Genomic DNA, 18,918 nt, shown 5'->3' on the forward strand with positions numbered 1-18,918 from the left:
AGGCACTTTCCCAGCAAATGTAAATGTGTAATAATAATGGTGATGATGGTGATAAGGGGAGTGAACCTTTGAGTGTTTACCATTTGCCAGGCACCCTACTGAGAGCTTTTCGTGTGTTGATTTATTTAATCCTTAGAACAACCTTATGAGGTAAGTGCTATTTTCATCCTAATCATACAGGTGGGAAAACTGAGGTACAGAGAGGTTAGGTAACTTGCCCCAAAGACACAGCTTGTCAGTAGTAGAGCCGGGATTCAAACACAGGTGGTCTGGCCACAACCTGAGCTCTTTCCCACTTGCAGAATGGCCCTGTCCCTGCTGGACAGACAGGCCCACTCACGGCACAATTCTGAAGCGGATCAGAGAGTCAGTCTAGTTTCTAAGAGAAATGCTGGAAATATCTGTAAGCCTATGGCAACATGTTCCTACCCAACCCCACGTCAGAATATTACAATCAAAATGTCACATGGGTCTTTCCCCTGGAGGGTGTGGGGACTTTCCCTCTGCCCTTGTTTCCTCCCAGCTGGATCCTCTCTGCTTGTGAATCTGGAGTCTCTGACAGAAACGCTGCTTGGAAATTATTACTTTGGGCTGAAGCCAACAGGGATTACGAGGTGTGGAAGGGGTGAGAGACCTGTCTTTTCTGCATTTATTATCTAATAAATTTATTTGTTTTTAAGATTTTATTTATTTGATAGAGAATGAGAGAGCACAAGCAGGGGGAGGGGCAGAGGGAGGGAGACGCAGGCTCCCCGCTGAGCAGGGAGCACCACATCGGGCTCCATCCCAGGACCCTGAGATCATGACCTGAGCTGAAGGCAGATGCTTAACTGACTGAGCCACCCAGGTGCTCCTAATAAACAAATTTAAATACTAAGAGCCATGCGGGGACTTGCCCTCTTTCATGAGGCAACACCATTGTCAGAATAACTTCTCTCAGGATGATGCACTAAGGTTCTCAGGGTAGTCAAGACCTCGTACTTTCCTCAGGTAAGCATTTCCTTAATATTTAACCCAAGTTCTCTCAGTTGAATATTTAACCCAATTCTAATGTGTTGCCTTTGCTGGAAGAATAGCTAGTCCTTGGCCTTCTCTTAACCTATCTTAAAATGAAGTGCCCTTGCACTGGGTGTTATACGCAAACAATGAATCATGGAACACTACATCAAAAACTAATGATGTGATGTATGGTGATTAACATAACAGAATAATAAAAAAAAAATGAAGTGCCCTTGAGAACAACTACATGATGAATTCAGCCACGGCAGATCCTGAAGAGTCTAACGCTGAGACATCTTAGGCTCGCATGGTTAGGGTGTTTTACTTTTTTCTTTGTCTCTAGAATTACTCAGAATTATCTGAATAATTATACCTCACTTTACTGCTATTTACAAAGCGCTTAACACTCACACTCAATTAAAAAAAAAAACCATTTTCCTGTGCCAACATCTCTTCACTTTTCTTATTTTCCAAACTAGATCAGTTTTTTCCTTTCTCTGTAAGATTTCATTTTGAACAGTCTGCTACCCAAGGGATCCTTGGTGTACCAACTCAAGCCTGGACACGAAGACACCAGCTCTTTTGAAAGGATCGTCCTTCAATCATTTCAGACTCATTGCCTTGCTTGACTGATGTAAGAAACAATTCAGGAGTCCTTGAGTTGCTCTTTCATGCTTCTCAAGCTCAACATTGGAAGTGCCAGGCTCACCAAGATCTCCCTCGCTACTGCTCTAGCGAGGGGCCAGGCTCTAGAGGAGAGAAAAGCTCTTCATTGAGTGTGCTGGGGAGAGGGGAGGCTGTTGATCAATGTGTTACATTAAATCAAACTTGAAAGGAATCTAAGAGTAAATTATTTAACCTATCTCCTGCTTACCTTTGTTTAAGTTCTGCCTTTGAGGTCTGCTTCTTCTCACACTTGGGAGTTACAGACAGACCTTGTATTGGCCAAGGGCTTATTCTGGAAAGGAAATGATATGACAAAGCTGGTATTTTTAAAAATGCAATTTATGGGGATATCTGGCTGGCTCAGTTGGACCTTTGATCCCAGGGTCATGAGTTTAAGCCCCACCTTAGGGGTAGAGAGTACCAAAAAAAAAAAAAAAATTTAATTTACAGAAGTAAATTTCAATAGCAAGAGGTTATTTGCTAGGACCAAAAATCCTTTCAAATGGGCCCTCTTTGAAAGTTAGTAAAATGTTTTTATTTTAATCTGGAGAGATGTTTCCTCCACTACACTTTATGGGGCCAACTGTATAGTATTATCTAACTCCCCAGATGTTTCTCCTCATTTTTCATAATAGATATTGCTGGCAGGCATTGGATTTGAAAGCCCTCGGAAGAAGGAAGGGCTCATCAACTGATGACTATGTCTGCAAATCTCAGAAGGCTAGCTTTGCAGGAGTATTTTCTATTTGCAGAGCATTGACCCCCAGAAGCAGTGAAAGCACCAGGATTTAAGCCTACAAAACCTGTAATTGTTGTGTATCACCTTCCTTAGTATCAATAGGGAGAACGCTTTTTCCTCCTTTGTAACAGAAGAGGAAACTATGACTATTTGCTTCTCTTTCTCTCTTTCCAAAGTGAAAAGGTGAATTTTTCTACGGAAAAATCTCTTTATTGTGATCTCTGTGGAAGCTCTCTGTGACAATGCTTTATGTATCAAGTAATCTGGAAGGAGGAAATTAGCATCTACTTCTCCCAGAAGGAAGTGTGAAGAGGAAGAATGGCAGTCTTCAAACGTACTAATGAAAACATTGGGTGCAATGAATAGTGAGTTGAATCAGCTGCACGGCAGAGCTTGACTTCTGGTGTTTATCAGAGGGCTTTCCTGCTTTCAGCCATTTTCTATAAATTCAGGCTTGTGCTCATTTACATAGAAACATAATGAAATAATCCACTGGCAGGCTAAATGGAGAACCAGGAATCAGGAACCACCGGTACTGGGGTTTCACATTCTTGTGAGTGTCTGGTGATGCCTCCCTAAGCCAGCAGTAAGCCCGGAGGGAAGCATATGGACCAGGAAGCCGCACACAATTTCCTCTCTTTGCTTTAGGGGAGATAATGAGAGACTTACAGAGGAATTTAAGACCTACTCTGTAAACTCACAGTAAATGAGTTGGGACCCAGAGAGGGTTTTCAGACATGGTCACCAGTTTCTGTTTGCAAAAGGAGCTGATCTGATCTTGGTTTAGCAGCTGAAAGTCAAACAGCCTATTGAGCAAACCTCAGGTACATTTCAGACCCTTTAGTATCACTGACATTTGAGAATGAACACATTCAGACGCTATGATTTTTAACATGCCATTTATTTAAACCAAAATCAATTTGTATTTTCAAGGGGTGGCTTTCAAAGATACTAAAAAAAATTCATGTTTAGAGCAAACAATTTTGTTCAATGTCTATAAAAAATAAAATTACATTTTTGGGGGGGAGTGGACCCTGTAACATGAGAAGTTGAAATTTGCTTTACTGAAATTCAAAGTTTTACAGGCGAAGACAAACTCGTTTTGTTTTGGGATTGGCCAAAATGTTTAAGAAGCCCCTGTGAAATATAAGAATTAATTTGCTAAAAGGCAAGAAGTGTAATCTTGGTTCACACTTCATGAATAGTCAGTGCATGAACCCAGGTAATGAGATCTTTGCGGTTTCACAGAGATTGAGCCACTTGATCGATCCTCTTTTGAAACAGTTTCAAAAGTACATCATGTTATTTTGGAAATTGGCAAAGTTCTTGCTTATGTTGGCTTATCTGCTTAATTTCCACGTTTGTTGCATATACATGGATGGGTTTGCCCAAGAACTTGGTGGGGAAGAACTACTGTGGACACAGGTTTCAGAGTTTGGCATTTTCAGAGATGTGTAAGTCCACTTCTCATAAAACATTCTAATTTACCTTTTGGGGAGTAAATCTGTATTTTTGTATATAAAGTAAGGTTTATGAAACCGAGATGAAAACCAGAGGAAATGGATAGTGGCAAATAATTATCAATTTTAAATGTGGGATGAAGGACAGAGACCCCACTGAAGAGGAGGCTGAACAAAGGCTTAGATTTTGGATCCAAATCTGTCACTTAATAATTGTGTCCCACTGGGCAAATCACTAAGCCTCAGTGAGGATAGTTTTTCATTACTTCGGGGATGAAATATAAACCACAAAGCATTATTCTGATCTTTCAAGTGTAGGAGCTGTGTAGGAAACAAAGTGGATGAAATGTTTGAGAAGAGATCCAAGTGGGTAAAATAGGCACAAATTTGCACATATTTGAGAGGCTAATAATTTCTTTCATGAAATATACAGCTCCTGACCTGAAACTTTCATATGCATGTGATCATCATAGTAAAAGTCCTTTTGGTTTTCAATGTTTTGATCCCTTACATAGGATACAAGGTCTACCGACAACAGTGGCTAGCATATGTGTTGTTACAATGAAAGAATCGTATGTTTCTTAATTGCTTAACTATTCCCTCCAAAGACAATTATATTTTGGAAGAAGCAGGGCTTTGTAGTGAAAACACACAGACCTGAAAGCAGTGCATTATTATTTTATTAATTTCTTCTTTTTACATTATGGGAAACATTCATCTATTTACAATTTTTTTTTTTTTGTCCACATACAGTCTAGGTAAATAAGCCTATGAAATTCCACTTCATAAAGCCATAAAAATGTTCCCCACCCCTCCATCTGAAGGCTTTCAAATGAATCTTTTTTTTCCCAAACCAAAATAATTTTTAAAAATTACAACGGGAATTCAGATATGCTAGTGATTTACATTCCAGTTATTTAAAATATGCATCTAGACATGTTTTAAAAAAGAAATGGTAAATTCACAAGGATAAGGCTTAAATTAAAGTGGTAATGCACAGTAAAACATTAAGGAAACATCTATAAATAACAGAAATATATTACAAATAAATTAGTTCTATTTACCATTTCAAATATTAAAAATCTTTAATCCATTTCTTCATCTCTCTTTACAAAAAGGTTATGTGAATTGTATGGAAACATCTGCAAAAAATATAATAAATACTTAATTTCTTTGAACGTTTTTTGATGCGGGAGACAAACTTCTTTTGTAATCTCCCCCTCCCCAAGAAAATGCCCAAACAGCTTTATACCAAAGTTAAACAAAATAAGTAATTTTTCAGGGTACATACATTTTCCATTATGAACTAAAAAACATTTCTACAAATACATCAAAAAGAACAATGTAACAAAGGTTATGCTCATGGATGTCAGCTTAAGGGGGCAAGTGGTTAACAAGCAGCTTTATGTGGGGTCATGTTTTAAGATCAATAATTAGCTTTTTATAAAGTGTTTGTACAATTTGTGTTTTTAAGGAAGGCAAAGGTCATGATGCCTGTAGGCATTCAGCTAAAAGATTTAAAATTCTTACCAAAAATAGCTTATGAATATACAAATACCATTCACATAGACAAGATAAATAGGCCTTCTCTTGTCTCTCTTTAAAATATCCTGGGCTAAACCAGTTTCCAAAGAAAATAGTGTAGGATGATCTTGAATCGTATTAGAAATCTATTTCTTAATCCCAATCTCATCTTTACTTCAGGGCATGGAGCTGTAGTTGGGAACATGGGTCTTCCAGCGGATGTCGCTTTCTTCGCGTTAATCTATGAGTGCCAAGTCATTTTCGGGATTGAATGTGATTAGAGGCTACCCAAGGCGGCAGTTGGCCTTACTTGAGGCAAACTTTGTGTGACCTTCCATTGCTGCTACAAAGCAAAGAAAAGGTAGATTCTTTTTAACACAAGTGGACACTTGAAGTTCAAAATCTCTGTAAGCTCCAATTGTGCAAAGCACTCGAGGTGCTTTGTTCACTCTACTTAAAAGTTGGTTGGTTGGTTTTTAAATAAGTTAGTAGCCCTTTTCTTGTAAACCACAGCAGTAAACATTTGTGCCCTGTTTATAAAGATAGCTCAAAGCATCAATGGCTCTGAGAGGTAGCGAATTCCCTAGTGGTTTTAGAATATGTCCATGAAAATAGTTGTTGCCAGAACCCATCACCTCTCTTAATTTCATAAATAAAATTAAATTAGCACCTGGCTACGAGAGTGTATTTTTTAAAAGAGCTCTGGTGCAAGCTTATTAGATGTGTGTTTTTATTCTGTCAGTTTTCAATGATAATTTATAATGCTTTGGGGTGGGAGCTGGGCATAAAATGCTAGTGATACTTTAAGATCACCACATCCTAAATGTTTAAACTGCTACGAGTAAGGGCATTTAAAGATAACTTCAGCTAGATGCAAAGTGCACACTGCCCATCCGTCATGACTAAAAGCGTCAATGCACATTCTCCGCCAAAAGCCTGGGTTTCTTTCCGTGCTTGTGGGTCATGACTTTTCCCCCCTTCCTGGTGGTTGCTGAACATTTCAGGCCAAATTTCTTCTCTCACTACCTGGGACCTCAAGATGAGGGGCAGCTCTTTGGAATGAGGCTGCGTATCTACTTGGGTAGGAAATTGATTTTATCGGTTTGACATAGGACACAATCTTTATGCTGGGGTGTGATAGGGCTCTGGACAGTAGTGAGAGAAGACCAAAGGAGAAAATATGTCTGGCATTACGAACTACTGGGTTACAACAGATGGATGTATAGCATTCAAAGGGATGATGGGAAAATCCAAACTTCTCTCTGAAAACATCCTAGCTGCCATTTACAGGACTTCTTAAGCAGATGTGTACTTATACATGTGTAATTATGTAGGCCCCCCAGGATGGACACTAACAAATTAAGAGGACCAACACTTTCCCCTTTAAAGACCCCCACCACAATAACAATATAATACACATAGTACAATAAAAGTTGATAAAACATTTCAGGTCTAAATTTTCTTAATAATAGGACAAAAAGAAAATCCCCCTTAGATAGTATATCTGAAACTATCAGTGCTTCCTTGCCTTTCTTCATTTTATTGCCTTTCAGAATAATTTCCCTGAAAGATCGAATTTACAATCTTCTGCTGATTGAAACGTCTGAAGCAGTGATTGATGGAATAACAGTGAGGCAGTTTGTGCAGCTGTGAGTGAAGCAGGTACCCCAAGCACCTGCTGATTTCGCTTCTCCCTTCCCCACTACTCATTCAGGTCCCCCACCCCCGGCCCAACTTGGTCCCCTCTTGGATTGTCACTCATCGATTCCGGTGAGATGGCGTGATTTCTGAGGTTGGAAATAAAGTGCTCCATCTGCTTTACGAAATAATAACCGTTTAGGGGAAATAAAGGGAATCGGAGCCCTAGTTTCTTTCACGTGGAAGACGGTTAAGTCCCAAAGAATCACCCTGTGATACTGGATTTCTGAAATACCCTATGATTTTATATTGCTGAACTCTAGGGACAGACTAGCTTGGGAGAACTGAGGCTGGTGGGCGACCTAAAGGGGCCATTTCTACGCAGGTGGGTTTGGTTCTGCCAAGAAAAGAAAGGGCCGGCTCTCCGGATGAGGCAGGGTGACGCGTCAGCACGGGTGGCGAAGCTCGGTGGAGAAAAGAAGACGGGCAACCCGGTCCGGGCGGCGGGGGCTACTGGGGGACGGCTCCTGCAAGACCGACAACTACACCGCGACAGTGGGAGTCACTGAGCTCCGGAACGGACGGGCTCGGAGGGCGGGCGGGGGGCAGAGGGAGGGCCGAGCGCGGAGGCGGCGCGGCGGGGCGCGCGGCGGCGCCCGGCGCTCAGAGCCGCGTCTGCGCCTCGGGGATGTAGATCTCGATGCTCTCGGCGCTCTCGGTGGCCGAGTTCTGGCGGACGGACGCGGCGCGCTTGGCGGCCATCAGGCGCTTGCGGGCCTCCTGGCGCTGCGAGCTCTCCAGCGAGCGCTCCCGGATCAGCGGCGCGGGGCCCTTCGCCGGCTTCTTTGGCACTGGAGGAGGGGCCCTTCTCTCCTGATCAAAGCAGAAGGTTCAGGACATTACACAGCTTCTCAGGACAAGCTTGGGGGAAACTGGGATAGGTCAGTAGTTAGAACACGCACACTTTTTTAAATTTTTTACCCTAAGGGTGGTTAGTTCTGATCTGCACACTGTTATATATATATATTTATCATTCTGGCTTCGGTATTCAAAAGTTGCGGGGGGGAAAAAAAAAGAAAGAAAAGAATACCGGTAAGCTCAAGGCCAAGGGTAAGGCTGAATTGCAGAACTAGTCTCTCCAAGAGAAGGATGTGGGTATTTAAAATGCCCCCTGCTGAAAGGCTGCGGCTCCCAGCACATTTAGTGTGGTTCCCTCTGGAGGCTCCAGACTCTTCCGGGTGCCAGGGATGGGTTAGGGCGGCAGCGGCAGCAGCAGCCTCCGGGAACTCTGCGTCCCCTCTAAGGAGGCGAGGCAGCGGGCGCAAGCTCGGCTCCGAGTTTAAAAACATCCCCGCCCTCTCCCGGGGCCCACCCAAACCTGGATGGCCAAATGAGGAAGAAGAGACGGTGAGATTGTGTTCTTTAGCTTCGTTGATGCCAAAGTGAGTTATAATACCCGTTTGCACATCACACACAAACACACAGAGATATACTTTCCGGGGTCACCCTGGAGAGAGGACACTGATAGTTCCTTTTTGGAGGGTGGGGGGTGGGGAGGGGGGGCGGGAGGGCTGGAATCAGTTCCAAGATAGCTTCTAAGACATCCCGCTGGGATGTCGCTCCTTAGGGGCCTCAGGATGGCTGTGGTGGCCCAGAAGGCAATTCCAATCACAGGGACAGACACTGTGCCCTGAAAATTTAACACAGGACTGAAAGAAGTTCCCTCTCAGCATCAGCAAACTATGAACTGGTTGGATATTTTTAAATGCCACTGCAAAACAAAAGCCATTCAACACTTGGGTCGCAGGAAAAAAAAATGCAGTGGGAAAGAAGCAAATCTAAACCACAAAGGAATTTTTAAGGTTGGTGAGCTTTCGGGCTCCAAAAAGGTCTGCGTGAATCTGTTGTTTTCATTTTTAGTGAAATACTTCAGTTCTCATGACAACTGTGAAGGTTATCTTAAAATAGGGTTTCTATGAGTCTCCAGGGGGCACTCTTTGTGTCCTAACACTTACACACATTGCCACAAATCCTCCTCACTTGCCTGGGTGAAGTGCCTGGATAAATTTATTACATTGGAGTTAAAAGTGGAGTCTGGGTGGCTGTTTAAAGTGGAGTCTGGGTGGACAGAAAAGGGAAGTACAGAGTGCAAACGATATTTGGCCAACTCTGACTGTGCTTGTTCGTGTCTTCCCTGCAAATTCGTGGGGTGATGAAAAGCTCTGGTCATAGGCAAAGTGTATAAAAACTTAGAAATCCAGTTCACTAATGACTCACTGTGTAAACGTCAATAGGGTACATATGTCAATTCTTAGCATCACAATTTTTGGACACTTTAAATCTTCATTTTTGGGTAACTTGTGATATTTTGAAAAGTAAGAATATTGGAAACTTTTTAGTCATATCTTCCTTTACTTGTACTTTAAAAAAAAAACAGTAATATTGGAAAAAAATCAGTGAATGAGAAATTAGATGGATCAGCTCTAGAAACTAAATTACAAGTATATATGTACATCTGTAGTGTTTTCTTAAAATAAGAACAATTTAAAAGCTTATTTAGTAGACAGTTTTAAACACAGATTAAAGAAAACTAGATGGAATGCGAATGTCTGGCTTCCCACTTGAGAGGCCACACATATATCAATGGAACTTTAATGCTTAACACTAAAAACCCCCAGGTTGATGGTGTCAGCATTGGAGAGGAGGGACAATGACAATAACCCTCCTGTCAGTTATGCATGGCCCTGGGCACTGGAGTTCTCCTGGAAGTCTACTGACCCTATGAACCTGGATACTATGATGGAGAGCAGCAGAATGGACTGGATTACTGTTAGCTCTCTGATAGGTAAGGAGATCTGAAAAGGGCAGGGCTACCAGTGCTTCATGGGAAAAGCCAAGCCTAATTTTTAGAAGTGGAATCTCTCGGAACTGTTTGACCTCAGGCCATAGGAAAGCAAAGGGTTAAAAAGTCAAGCATAACAGGCCAGCCTAGGGAGGTGGATATTGGATACCTGTGTGAGCCTGGTAGAGCCACAATAATCAAATGTGAAAATTGCAGTTTATTCATTAAAGTAAGAGAAGTTGAGTCTTTATTTCTAGACTGTTGAATGAGGAACCCAGTGAGCAATAGTCCCCAAGGCAAATCAACCCAAAGTAAAACTCTTAAAAAAAAAAAAATCCCAACATTTATGATTACTGTGAAACGTTATGGTGTATATTTTTAAACTTGAACAACAGTGGTTTCTTTATTACTATATTTATGAAATGATTATCAAAGTCAGTTAGTTTTCAGTGCTTCCTATTTTTCTCCGAAACACATCCTAGGGGTGTAAGGAAGTTGAACTCTTGCTCTATGTAATCATGCACTGAAGATGTCATTTATTTTAGTTTAAAAAGCAAAATGGAGGCAGTTCCTTCCAGTGACTAAAATGGTTTAACTTAAAGTTTAATTAACAAAAACGCCACATTCCCATTTTCCAATTCACAAAGACAGGTTTTTCTTTAAAAATATGCCTGAAACATATTACAGATAATATCCCAAATGATTACTATGTAAACATTGTCATTACAATGAGATTAATATGATATCAGCTCCATTTCACATTGTAAACAGCAAGACTGAATGCAGAAGCCTATTTAGACTGTCCAGTGTTTGTGCAGGTTTTTAAATGAACCATACAAAATCTACATTGTTCTACCTTCTTGTCAAGAGGATCCATCTGTTTCCAATTATTGGCCTTTAACTGATGAAGTTCATCAAATTTCATACTAATATTTTCTATGGACAACTGCAGCATGTCCCAGAACCCCGCCAAATCCTGGGAGGTGGGCCTTGGATGAGCATTGGGATTCTGTACAAGAGAAAGAAAAACATTCATGCTTTAGAGGCAGTCTGGGACAACAAGCACAGGACCAAAGGGGTATTTTCAAATATTTCAAATAACATAAGGGGGATGAATTCCTTTCGGCTTTCAAATAGGAGATAAAAGTGAGGCTACAAATGGTAATCTTATCTATTTATCTACCATCTATCTACAAGGATTTATTAAGGAATAATTGACAAATAACAGTAAGATATTTAAAGTGTATGATGTGATGTGATGATTGGATATATGCACACATTGTGTAAGGACTCATCCCATAGAATTAATAAGCACATCCATCATATCACATATTTATCTTTTTGTGTGTGTGTGAGAGAGCATTTAAAGTTCTACTCTTATCAAATTTCAGTTATACAATACAGTGTTATCAGCTATAGTCATCATGTTGCACATTAAATCCTCAGACCTTATTCATCTTATAACCGAAAATCCGTACCTTTTTACCAATCTCTCCCTTTTCCCCACCTCCAAACCCCTGGCAACCACTTTTCTACTCTCTTTCTATGAGTTTGACGCTTTTTTAAAGTTTCCATTTCAAATGGTAATTTTATACACTCATCCACCTGAGTCAGTGATTCTCAAGTGTCAAGGATGTAAAACTCTTCTTTTGTAATACAACATCTATCAATGTGGTATGGGGAGAGAGTCCAAACTTTTCCAAAAAACTATGACAAGATACATTTAAAACATATTTAAATGAAGATACTGTCTCGGGAAAAAATACAATATGTTATTATCAGAGTTGGAATCCAACTCCATGCCATTCAACTTATTCAGAGAACAGATAAGGAATCTAAAATAAGATTTGTTTTAACAATCATGTTGAGTGAAACAATAGGGTCAACAAATTATGAGTAATAAAATAATTGGATTTTTAAAGTACTATGTGTTTAACCATTACGATATTGCTAATGCAGGAAGTCATTTTATCACACAAGTACTTTGACAAAATCATTTGGAAATGAATTTGTTTTAAATCAACCATAACATACAATAGCAAATGTGAGAACACCTACCTACAAACATACATAGATGTCTGTAATGACCCATTTTCTAGATAATATTAAACATTCTTCAGTGTCTAAGGATTGACTCTTTTTTTTTTTTTTTGCCCCATCCATATACCCCTGAGAGGTACTACAAAGTATGAGCCACTAATTTATATGATGTAAAACAGACAAAACATAACGAACTAAGAGATTGAAGGGGTCATGCTCATTGTTAATCACTACCACCAATGGTAGCTAAAGGCATTCATGGTTAGGTAGGTGGGAGCATCCAGATGTCAGAGGCTTCCATCTGGGTGAGTTTTGGTTACCTGTGGGTATACAAGCCAATCTGATATACTATGAAACCTCAGGCCATTAAAAACCAACTTTCAGAAAGTGCAAGGTCAGTGCTCATCAAAGTTAATAGGTCGGAAAGAACTTTTTAGCCATCGATGGACTAACATTATTGGTCTGGTTTCAAAATGAATACAAGTAAAAACGTATTTATAAACTTACACTTCTCAAACTATACTCATAGTTCTGGAATTCATTGGAAGATGTAATTTCTGAAGTTTGTAAGTATTTGGTTTAAACTCTAGTCTACTGACATGTGAATTAAACTAAAGAATTTCCCTGGGGGGCGCCTGGGTGGCTCAGTCGTTAGGCGTCTGCCTTCGGCTCAGGTCATGATCCCATGTTCCTGGGATCGAGCCCCAGGTCGGGCTCCCTGCTCAGCGGGAAGCCTGCTTCTCCCTCTCCCACTCCCCCTGCTTGTGTTCCTTCTCTCGCTGTGTCTCTCTCTGTCAAATAAATATATAAAAATCTTAAAAAAAAAAAAAAAAAGAATTTCCCTGGAGTTTTTTCATTTAGTAAATTAACTCAACATCTAGGTTCAGGATAGACAATAGCTTTAACAAAGCATATCACAAATGGAGTTTTATGTCTTCTTTATCTCACCAGTAACTAAGAACTAAATTGTTCATATTTTGGAGTTTACTAAAGTGTTTTAGGTTACAAGCCCTACTGGCAAAAATGTTTCAGTGCAGCAATGCATGAAATGATAGTTGGGTAGGCCTGAAGAGTTTGTTTAATTCTGTACGATGGGCAATTTGTTCCCTCCTCACCAAGAATCTCTCTGCCCCTGAATCGTCAAGGGGACAGATGGGGAAACAGAGAGAAAGAGAATATGTGGGTCATGTGACATTCCACGCACAAGGAGTTGCAGCTCTTGCCTTGGCCTGATGAAGGTCAGAGGTGGTGGAGGGTGTGGAAGGATGAGAGGGGCTGGGTTCCTTAGTTTAGTTTTGTTGGGAAAAAGTAATTCTCATCCATTTATTCTATGCCTGAGAGTCTAGTCTGCGATAATATGCAAGTGTTTTCAAGTGTTCTCCTCCTCAGAGTAAGAACTCAAGGAAGGAGAGCTGGGTCCGTTCGTGGCCAATCTTAGCTGCATGAAGTAATGCCACCATGCTTCTTGCTGCAGAGGAGGTGGAGCTGACTGATCAGCTCCATGTCCCTCTAGAAGGGTGAGGAATAGAACTCATATCTTGAGCATCTTGGGGGTTGGGGGGAGATCAAACAGGGACAGAGGGCAAACGGACTGGGATTTGCATCTTGGCTCTGCCTCTTACCCTGTGACCCTGGCCAAATTATTTATTTATTAATTTATTAATTTATTATTTTTTATTCCTGGCCAAGTTATTTAGCTTTTCCATCTTCATCTTCCTCAGCTGTAAAACTGTCATCAAAATAATGTCGCTATCTGCTCCATAGGGTCGCTCTGAGGATTTAACCAGATCATATAACTAAAAGCCCTCAGCATGGCGTCCGGCACAGGGCGCGCTATCCGTCTTCCCTTCTGGGGCGGGACTTGAGGCAGCCTTCAGTGGCTCTCTGCTGGAAGTGCGGTTCTGCTTCCTGCCTGTAACGTCTCGCCTGCATTTGCAACTAAGGTCCTCTACTGGCTAAGGCACGTGAGCCCACCAGGGGCTGGGAAACGTCAAAAGCTGGCTGTGACAAAGTTAAACTTTCCTAGAAATCTGCAAAGTTCTCAAAAACGTCTTGTCTGTGATTTCATCTTCAAAATCTGCAAAATTTGCGTTCTACTTCATAATATACCCCCTTATTCTATAATTCTGTTAAAAAGTGTGCTGTGTTTGCCCTACTGTGTGTACATATTGGCTTCCCTGTATCCTTTAGCCAGATTGAGAAATATAGCTTTATTGGAACTTTTGTACATTTAAGGAGCCAAGAATCATGTTAATTAAGATCTGTGACACATTAGCAAGTTTACAAATTAGCAAGAATTCTGATCGTGGCACATAGTGAAGCTCAATAAAATATTTGTTGAATTCACTTATCAATGCATTTACTAATCTATATTATCTCATAATCCAGAATGGAATTTCTGAAAAGGTGGAAGAAGGACCAGGTAATTTTTTGTGGAGGGAAGGGAAAACAAACTACAGATGTGGGCGGTGGGTGTGAGGAGGAGGGAAAGGATCCCCCAAAGGGAGGCTTCAGAAAGAGAAGACCGATGAAGAAGGATGGAGAGCACCAATTTCTGCATGCTTTCAATTTTCTCTTGATAGAGCCCTCTCTTGATAAATCCCATTCGGCCTATATTTGTCCTTGTTAACAAGAAGATGTGGTTAAAACTCTAAAATCATAGTCAATTAGATTGCAAATAATCACGTTTTTACTTTCCACAAGAAAAACATGTTGCTTTTCATGTTCTTTATTTTAGAGCAAGCTTGACCAACAATTGACCAAGAAAAGCTATTCTTGTGGAACAACACTTGCAGACATAGTGAGCAGTATTTTTAAAAAGGCATGTGTATGTGAGGAAGCTCTTGCCCTTGTATTTTGCAGCCAAGTTAAAAAATGTTGTTGATGCTAATGGTGTTGTCTCTTCATTTTGCTTTATTTGGTTTTGGTATGTCCAAGAAGGATGAATGATTCATATGTCTCTAGGAGATCAAATCTACACTTTGGCCTGCCATCCACCTCTGGCCTTGAATGAAAACTGAGAGACCTGATGATGAAATAAGCACCGAGGGCTATTTCAGAAGGAAAATCATTATCCGGAATAGTTCTCTGTAGTATTATTTTTGAAATATCAGGCTGTTCCATATTTTGGTAAGAATAATGAAATCAGGGCTGCCATGGGAAAGCCAGGAAAATGCAAAAATTTCCGTTACAAAAAAACCAAAACAAAACAGGAAATGGAGTTTCAACTTGATTGGATTTTTTCCCTAAGATTATTTAAGTATAAAATAAATATTTCTAATTTTAAGAAAAGCAGGAAATAAGATTCATCAGAAAACTCTATTCCAGGTGAGAGGGTCCAATGGGCCTTCATTTGGTTCAAAATCAGTTTTACTTTAGTGGCGCCAGTCTTGACAACACATTCTCCTCCTGACTAGGAATTGGTAGTGATGGGGAATGTTACCTACCAGGTTTTCTTCACACAGTTCTCTGAACTGGTAGAATTTCTGGGCCATGAGAAGTTGGGCACTGCCCACTGCGGTTCGGATTTTCCCTAGAACTGAAAAAAGCAAACATACAAGAAGTTTACACATTATGTCTCATGGTTGAGATTTAGTCTGGTAAAGCAAAGAGGAAGTTATGCTGCAATAATTAGGGAAAACAGCACACATACAGCACGTGAACACACACACACACACACACACACACTGCCCAGTTGCCGTTGTTACTCTGCCAGTCTATGGAACAGAGGCTCCTAGGATAAAGTATAAAATCGACTTGGAAAAAAAAAAAACCCATGCTTATCCCGCATATTTCTTAGGAATAACGGAGTTTTCCATCATAGCGCTGGAGGTTATAAGAGAAGAGGCAAATAGGGTTGTTTTTTTTTTTTTCTCCCTTTTACGGCAAGGATGAATTTCAAGAGTTTATCGGTATAGTTATGGATTTATTTGTGTCAGCCATCACAGTCTGCTAGCTCGCTTTTCTAATCCAAATCCAAACACAAGAAAAGCAATCCTGACCTGGGGGGTTGGGGATCTCTTGGCACTCACCATATCCTATCCATAGCCTTCAGGACTTTTCCAGAGCCCAGCCACCGGGACTGTCAGGAAAGTGCCATGGCCAGTTGAAAGATTTTCTAAGGAATGAACATTTTCAGCCTGTTGCCTAGGGAACGCCAGCACCGTTCAGCTTTTCCACTCCACAGACCAATTTTATTGTTAATACAGGTTTAATTCCCTATGCACTGTGCTGAAAATCTCCTTTGCAAGCTACTTCTTGTCTTCCGCGCAGACTAAGGCAAGAACCTTTCAACTGACGGGCGTACTAAGAAGGGCAGCACCGCGCTGCACAGAGCTGTCCCGAGGTCTGCATTGTCCCAAGGCCCTCCCTCCACCCGGTGGGGACCGGGGCACAGCTGTGCGGCTGGAGCGCTGCCACCAGGCCGTTCTCAACACGCCCTCCCTGTCGGGAAGGAAGGGGAGAAGGCGCCCTGCTCGCCCCTTCCCGGCCCCGCACTGAAAACCAGACAGGGAGACTCCTCAGCAGGGCACTTGCCCCGCGTGGACATCTGCGCGGGGGTGTGTCTTAAAGGATCGAAGAGGTGTTTGTGCCCTTGTTGTTTGGTTGTGAATTGACAGAGCCCGAGACCCAGGGTGGAATGAGGTCTCCCTTTCTCGACTTCAGTCCCCACAAAGTGTGAGAGGGAAACAAAAGAAAAGGAAACTTCATGCTAGTGCAGGGTTTTCTAGTAATTTTCTTCTCTGTTTAAAACTGCCAGGCTCAAACAACAACAACAACAACAACAACAACAACAACAACAAACAAACAAACCCCAAAACCACAAAATACTGCCAGGCTAGATAACGGTTTATGATACACATTATACCTGGGCATGACTCAAATATTTCGGCATCCCCCACATGGAAGTCAGGGCGTTCATGCACTCTCTGTCACCCGTCACAGCAAACAGCCCCCGTGCAGAAATTGCCTTCTCAGGGATAGCTGGGGGTTCCCCTGACGGCCATAGCACAGCAAGTCCTCAGGCCTAAGTGTTTACTTTGTTCCAGGCTGCTTTTAACATCTTTTGGGATGGGTAACTTTTAACCATCATCACCGATGGATCTGTGGTGTGAGGCCCTTCTCTCTTTCTCACACCCCTGAAGCAGAAAGGAAAGAGCATGTGGAGACACAGGGCATTATCGTAGCTAAGGGTTCAGGCCCTGAGCCAGCTGAGGGTTCTGGCTCCCACACTTCCCAGCCCCTGCCCTGGACAGGTCACTTAATCTCTGTTCTCTCATCTGTAAAGGGGGGCTAACGGTACCTATTTGTAGGGTTGTTGTGAAGGTTGAAAGCAGTAATGCATAGGACAGAAATGCTTAGGACAGTGTCTGATATATAGCAAACGACCAATAAATGTTTGTTATTACCTAGGGACAAGACACTATTCTGCCTCCCTGGGCATCCCACCTGTGAGCCCCACGCTTGCTCTGCCCGGAAGAGAAGAGGAAAAAACCAAAAACCACACATCGTTGGTTGCCTGGGACAGGTATATGCTTTAAATAACCTGTCCCAGATCGGAGACAGTTCTGAGGAGGCATTTCCTAAGTGACCATGTGGCTTTAGGCAAACTCTCAGGTCCCTGGAAACATCTCTGAATTATGTTGCTGATGGGTCGGATGGTGACACCAGCAAATCTCTGAATCCTGGGAGCTTAGACCTAGTAGTGAGGGGTCTCCAGTTTGCCGGCTGGGAAATTTGCATAACTTCTGGAAACTGTCACAGAAACTCAAGCTATTCTGATATTCCTCAGAACTTTGAGCTAATGGTTCTCAGTTGCACCCAAATACCCGAGCTATATGATAGACTACCAAAATAAGAGTAGCTGAGTAAGACAGTGATTCTCAAATGAGAAGAAATCACTGCTCCAAGCAATCTTTCAGGCAACACCCAACCAGGAAGGTAGGGGTTAACTTGGATGGGTGTCTTCTTGAAAGTAAAACAAGGGATATCTGTCTTCATTCAGCATGGTCTGGTGAGAGCTATAGATTTGGAGCAAAAGTAACTGGGGTGGAGTTGTGGCCCTTCTGTTTTCCAGGTTTTTGCCATCATGTTCCTTGAGTGGAAATTCCCTGCTGGCTCTGGGGTTGTGTGCATTTCCAGTGTCTGAGTGATTATCTTGCCTGGGCTCAGGGAAGGGAGATGCTGATGTGGGCCTTCAGTGAAACCATGCAACAGGAGGGCTTGGGGCAAGCAAACAATAATTCCGACTTCTTTGCCTTCCACACTTTTTTTTCTAGAGAACTAAAAGCTCATTTTAGTTTTTTTAAAAAGATTTATTTATTTATTTGAGAAAGAGTGTGTGTGATTGTGTGTGTGTGTGTGGTGGGGAGGGGCAGAGGAAGAGGGAGGGAGAGATTCTCAAGCTGACTCCCCACTGAGTGCGGAGCCCGATGCAGGACTTGAGTCATGGTCTCAGGGTTGTGAGATCAAGAGTCGCCCCCTAAAAACTCACTTTAATTTTTAAGAAAAAAGCTCTAATGTGGGCGCCTGGTTGGCTTAGTTGGTTAAGCGTCTGCCTTCGGCTCAGGTTACGATCTCAGGGTCATGGGATCGAGCCCCACGTTGGGCTCCAGCCCCACGTTGGGCTCCCTGCTCAGCTAGGAGTCTGCTTCTCCCTCTCCTTCTCCACCCCACTTGTGCTCTCTCTCACTCTCTCTCTCAAATAAATAAATAAAATCTTAAAAAAAAAAAGAAAGAAAGAAGAAAGCTCTAATGGAATTTGTTCTCTTTTTCCATTAGACATACACTTGGTGTGTGAGATCACTCCCTTTCCTGAAGGTAAATTTCATATTTGTTATGTAGGCCATGAGGAAGAAAAAAGCTAATGAAGAGGATGTGCTCCTGGGATTACATTTAGTTGGTTTCCTTCACACTCTGGTCCATGTACCTTTTCCAGATTGTTCAACTTAAATGTAGTCAACGGTTTGTACCAGCCATCTCCCCTCATTCATTGCATCTTCTGGAATCAT

The 18,918-nt window shown here is 41.7% G+C and overlaps 1 protein-coding gene across 6 annotated transcripts in view; it reads right to left on the reverse strand.

Moving 5' to 3' along the window:
- Positions 1-7,689: 7,689 nt before the first annotated feature.
- DLGAP1 (DLG associated protein 1) overlaps positions 7,690-18,918 on the reverse strand; it is a 312,708-nt gene continuing 301,479 nt past the window's right edge. For all 6 annotated transcript variants that reach the window (XM_034996206.1, XM_034996205.1, XM_034996210.1 and 3 more), the window contains 3 exons: positions 15,355-15,446; positions 10,725-10,877; positions 7,690-7,899 (listed from right to left, as the gene is read on the reverse strand). In XM_034996206.1, coding sequence (XP_034852097.1) covers positions 7,690-7,899; positions 10,725-10,877; positions 15,355-15,446 — 455 coding nt within the window. The remainder of the gene's footprint in view (positions 7,900-10,724; positions 10,878-15,354; positions 15,447-18,918) is intronic.

The sequence above is a fragment of the Mirounga leonina genome, unplaced genomic scaffold (assembly GCF_011800145.1).
Source record: "Mirounga leonina isolate KUSES-001 unplaced genomic scaffold, KU_Mleo_1.0 Mir_93, whole genome shotgun sequence".
NCBI classification, from domain to species: Eukaryota; Metazoa; Chordata; class Mammalia; order Carnivora; family Phocidae; genus Mirounga; species Mirounga leonina.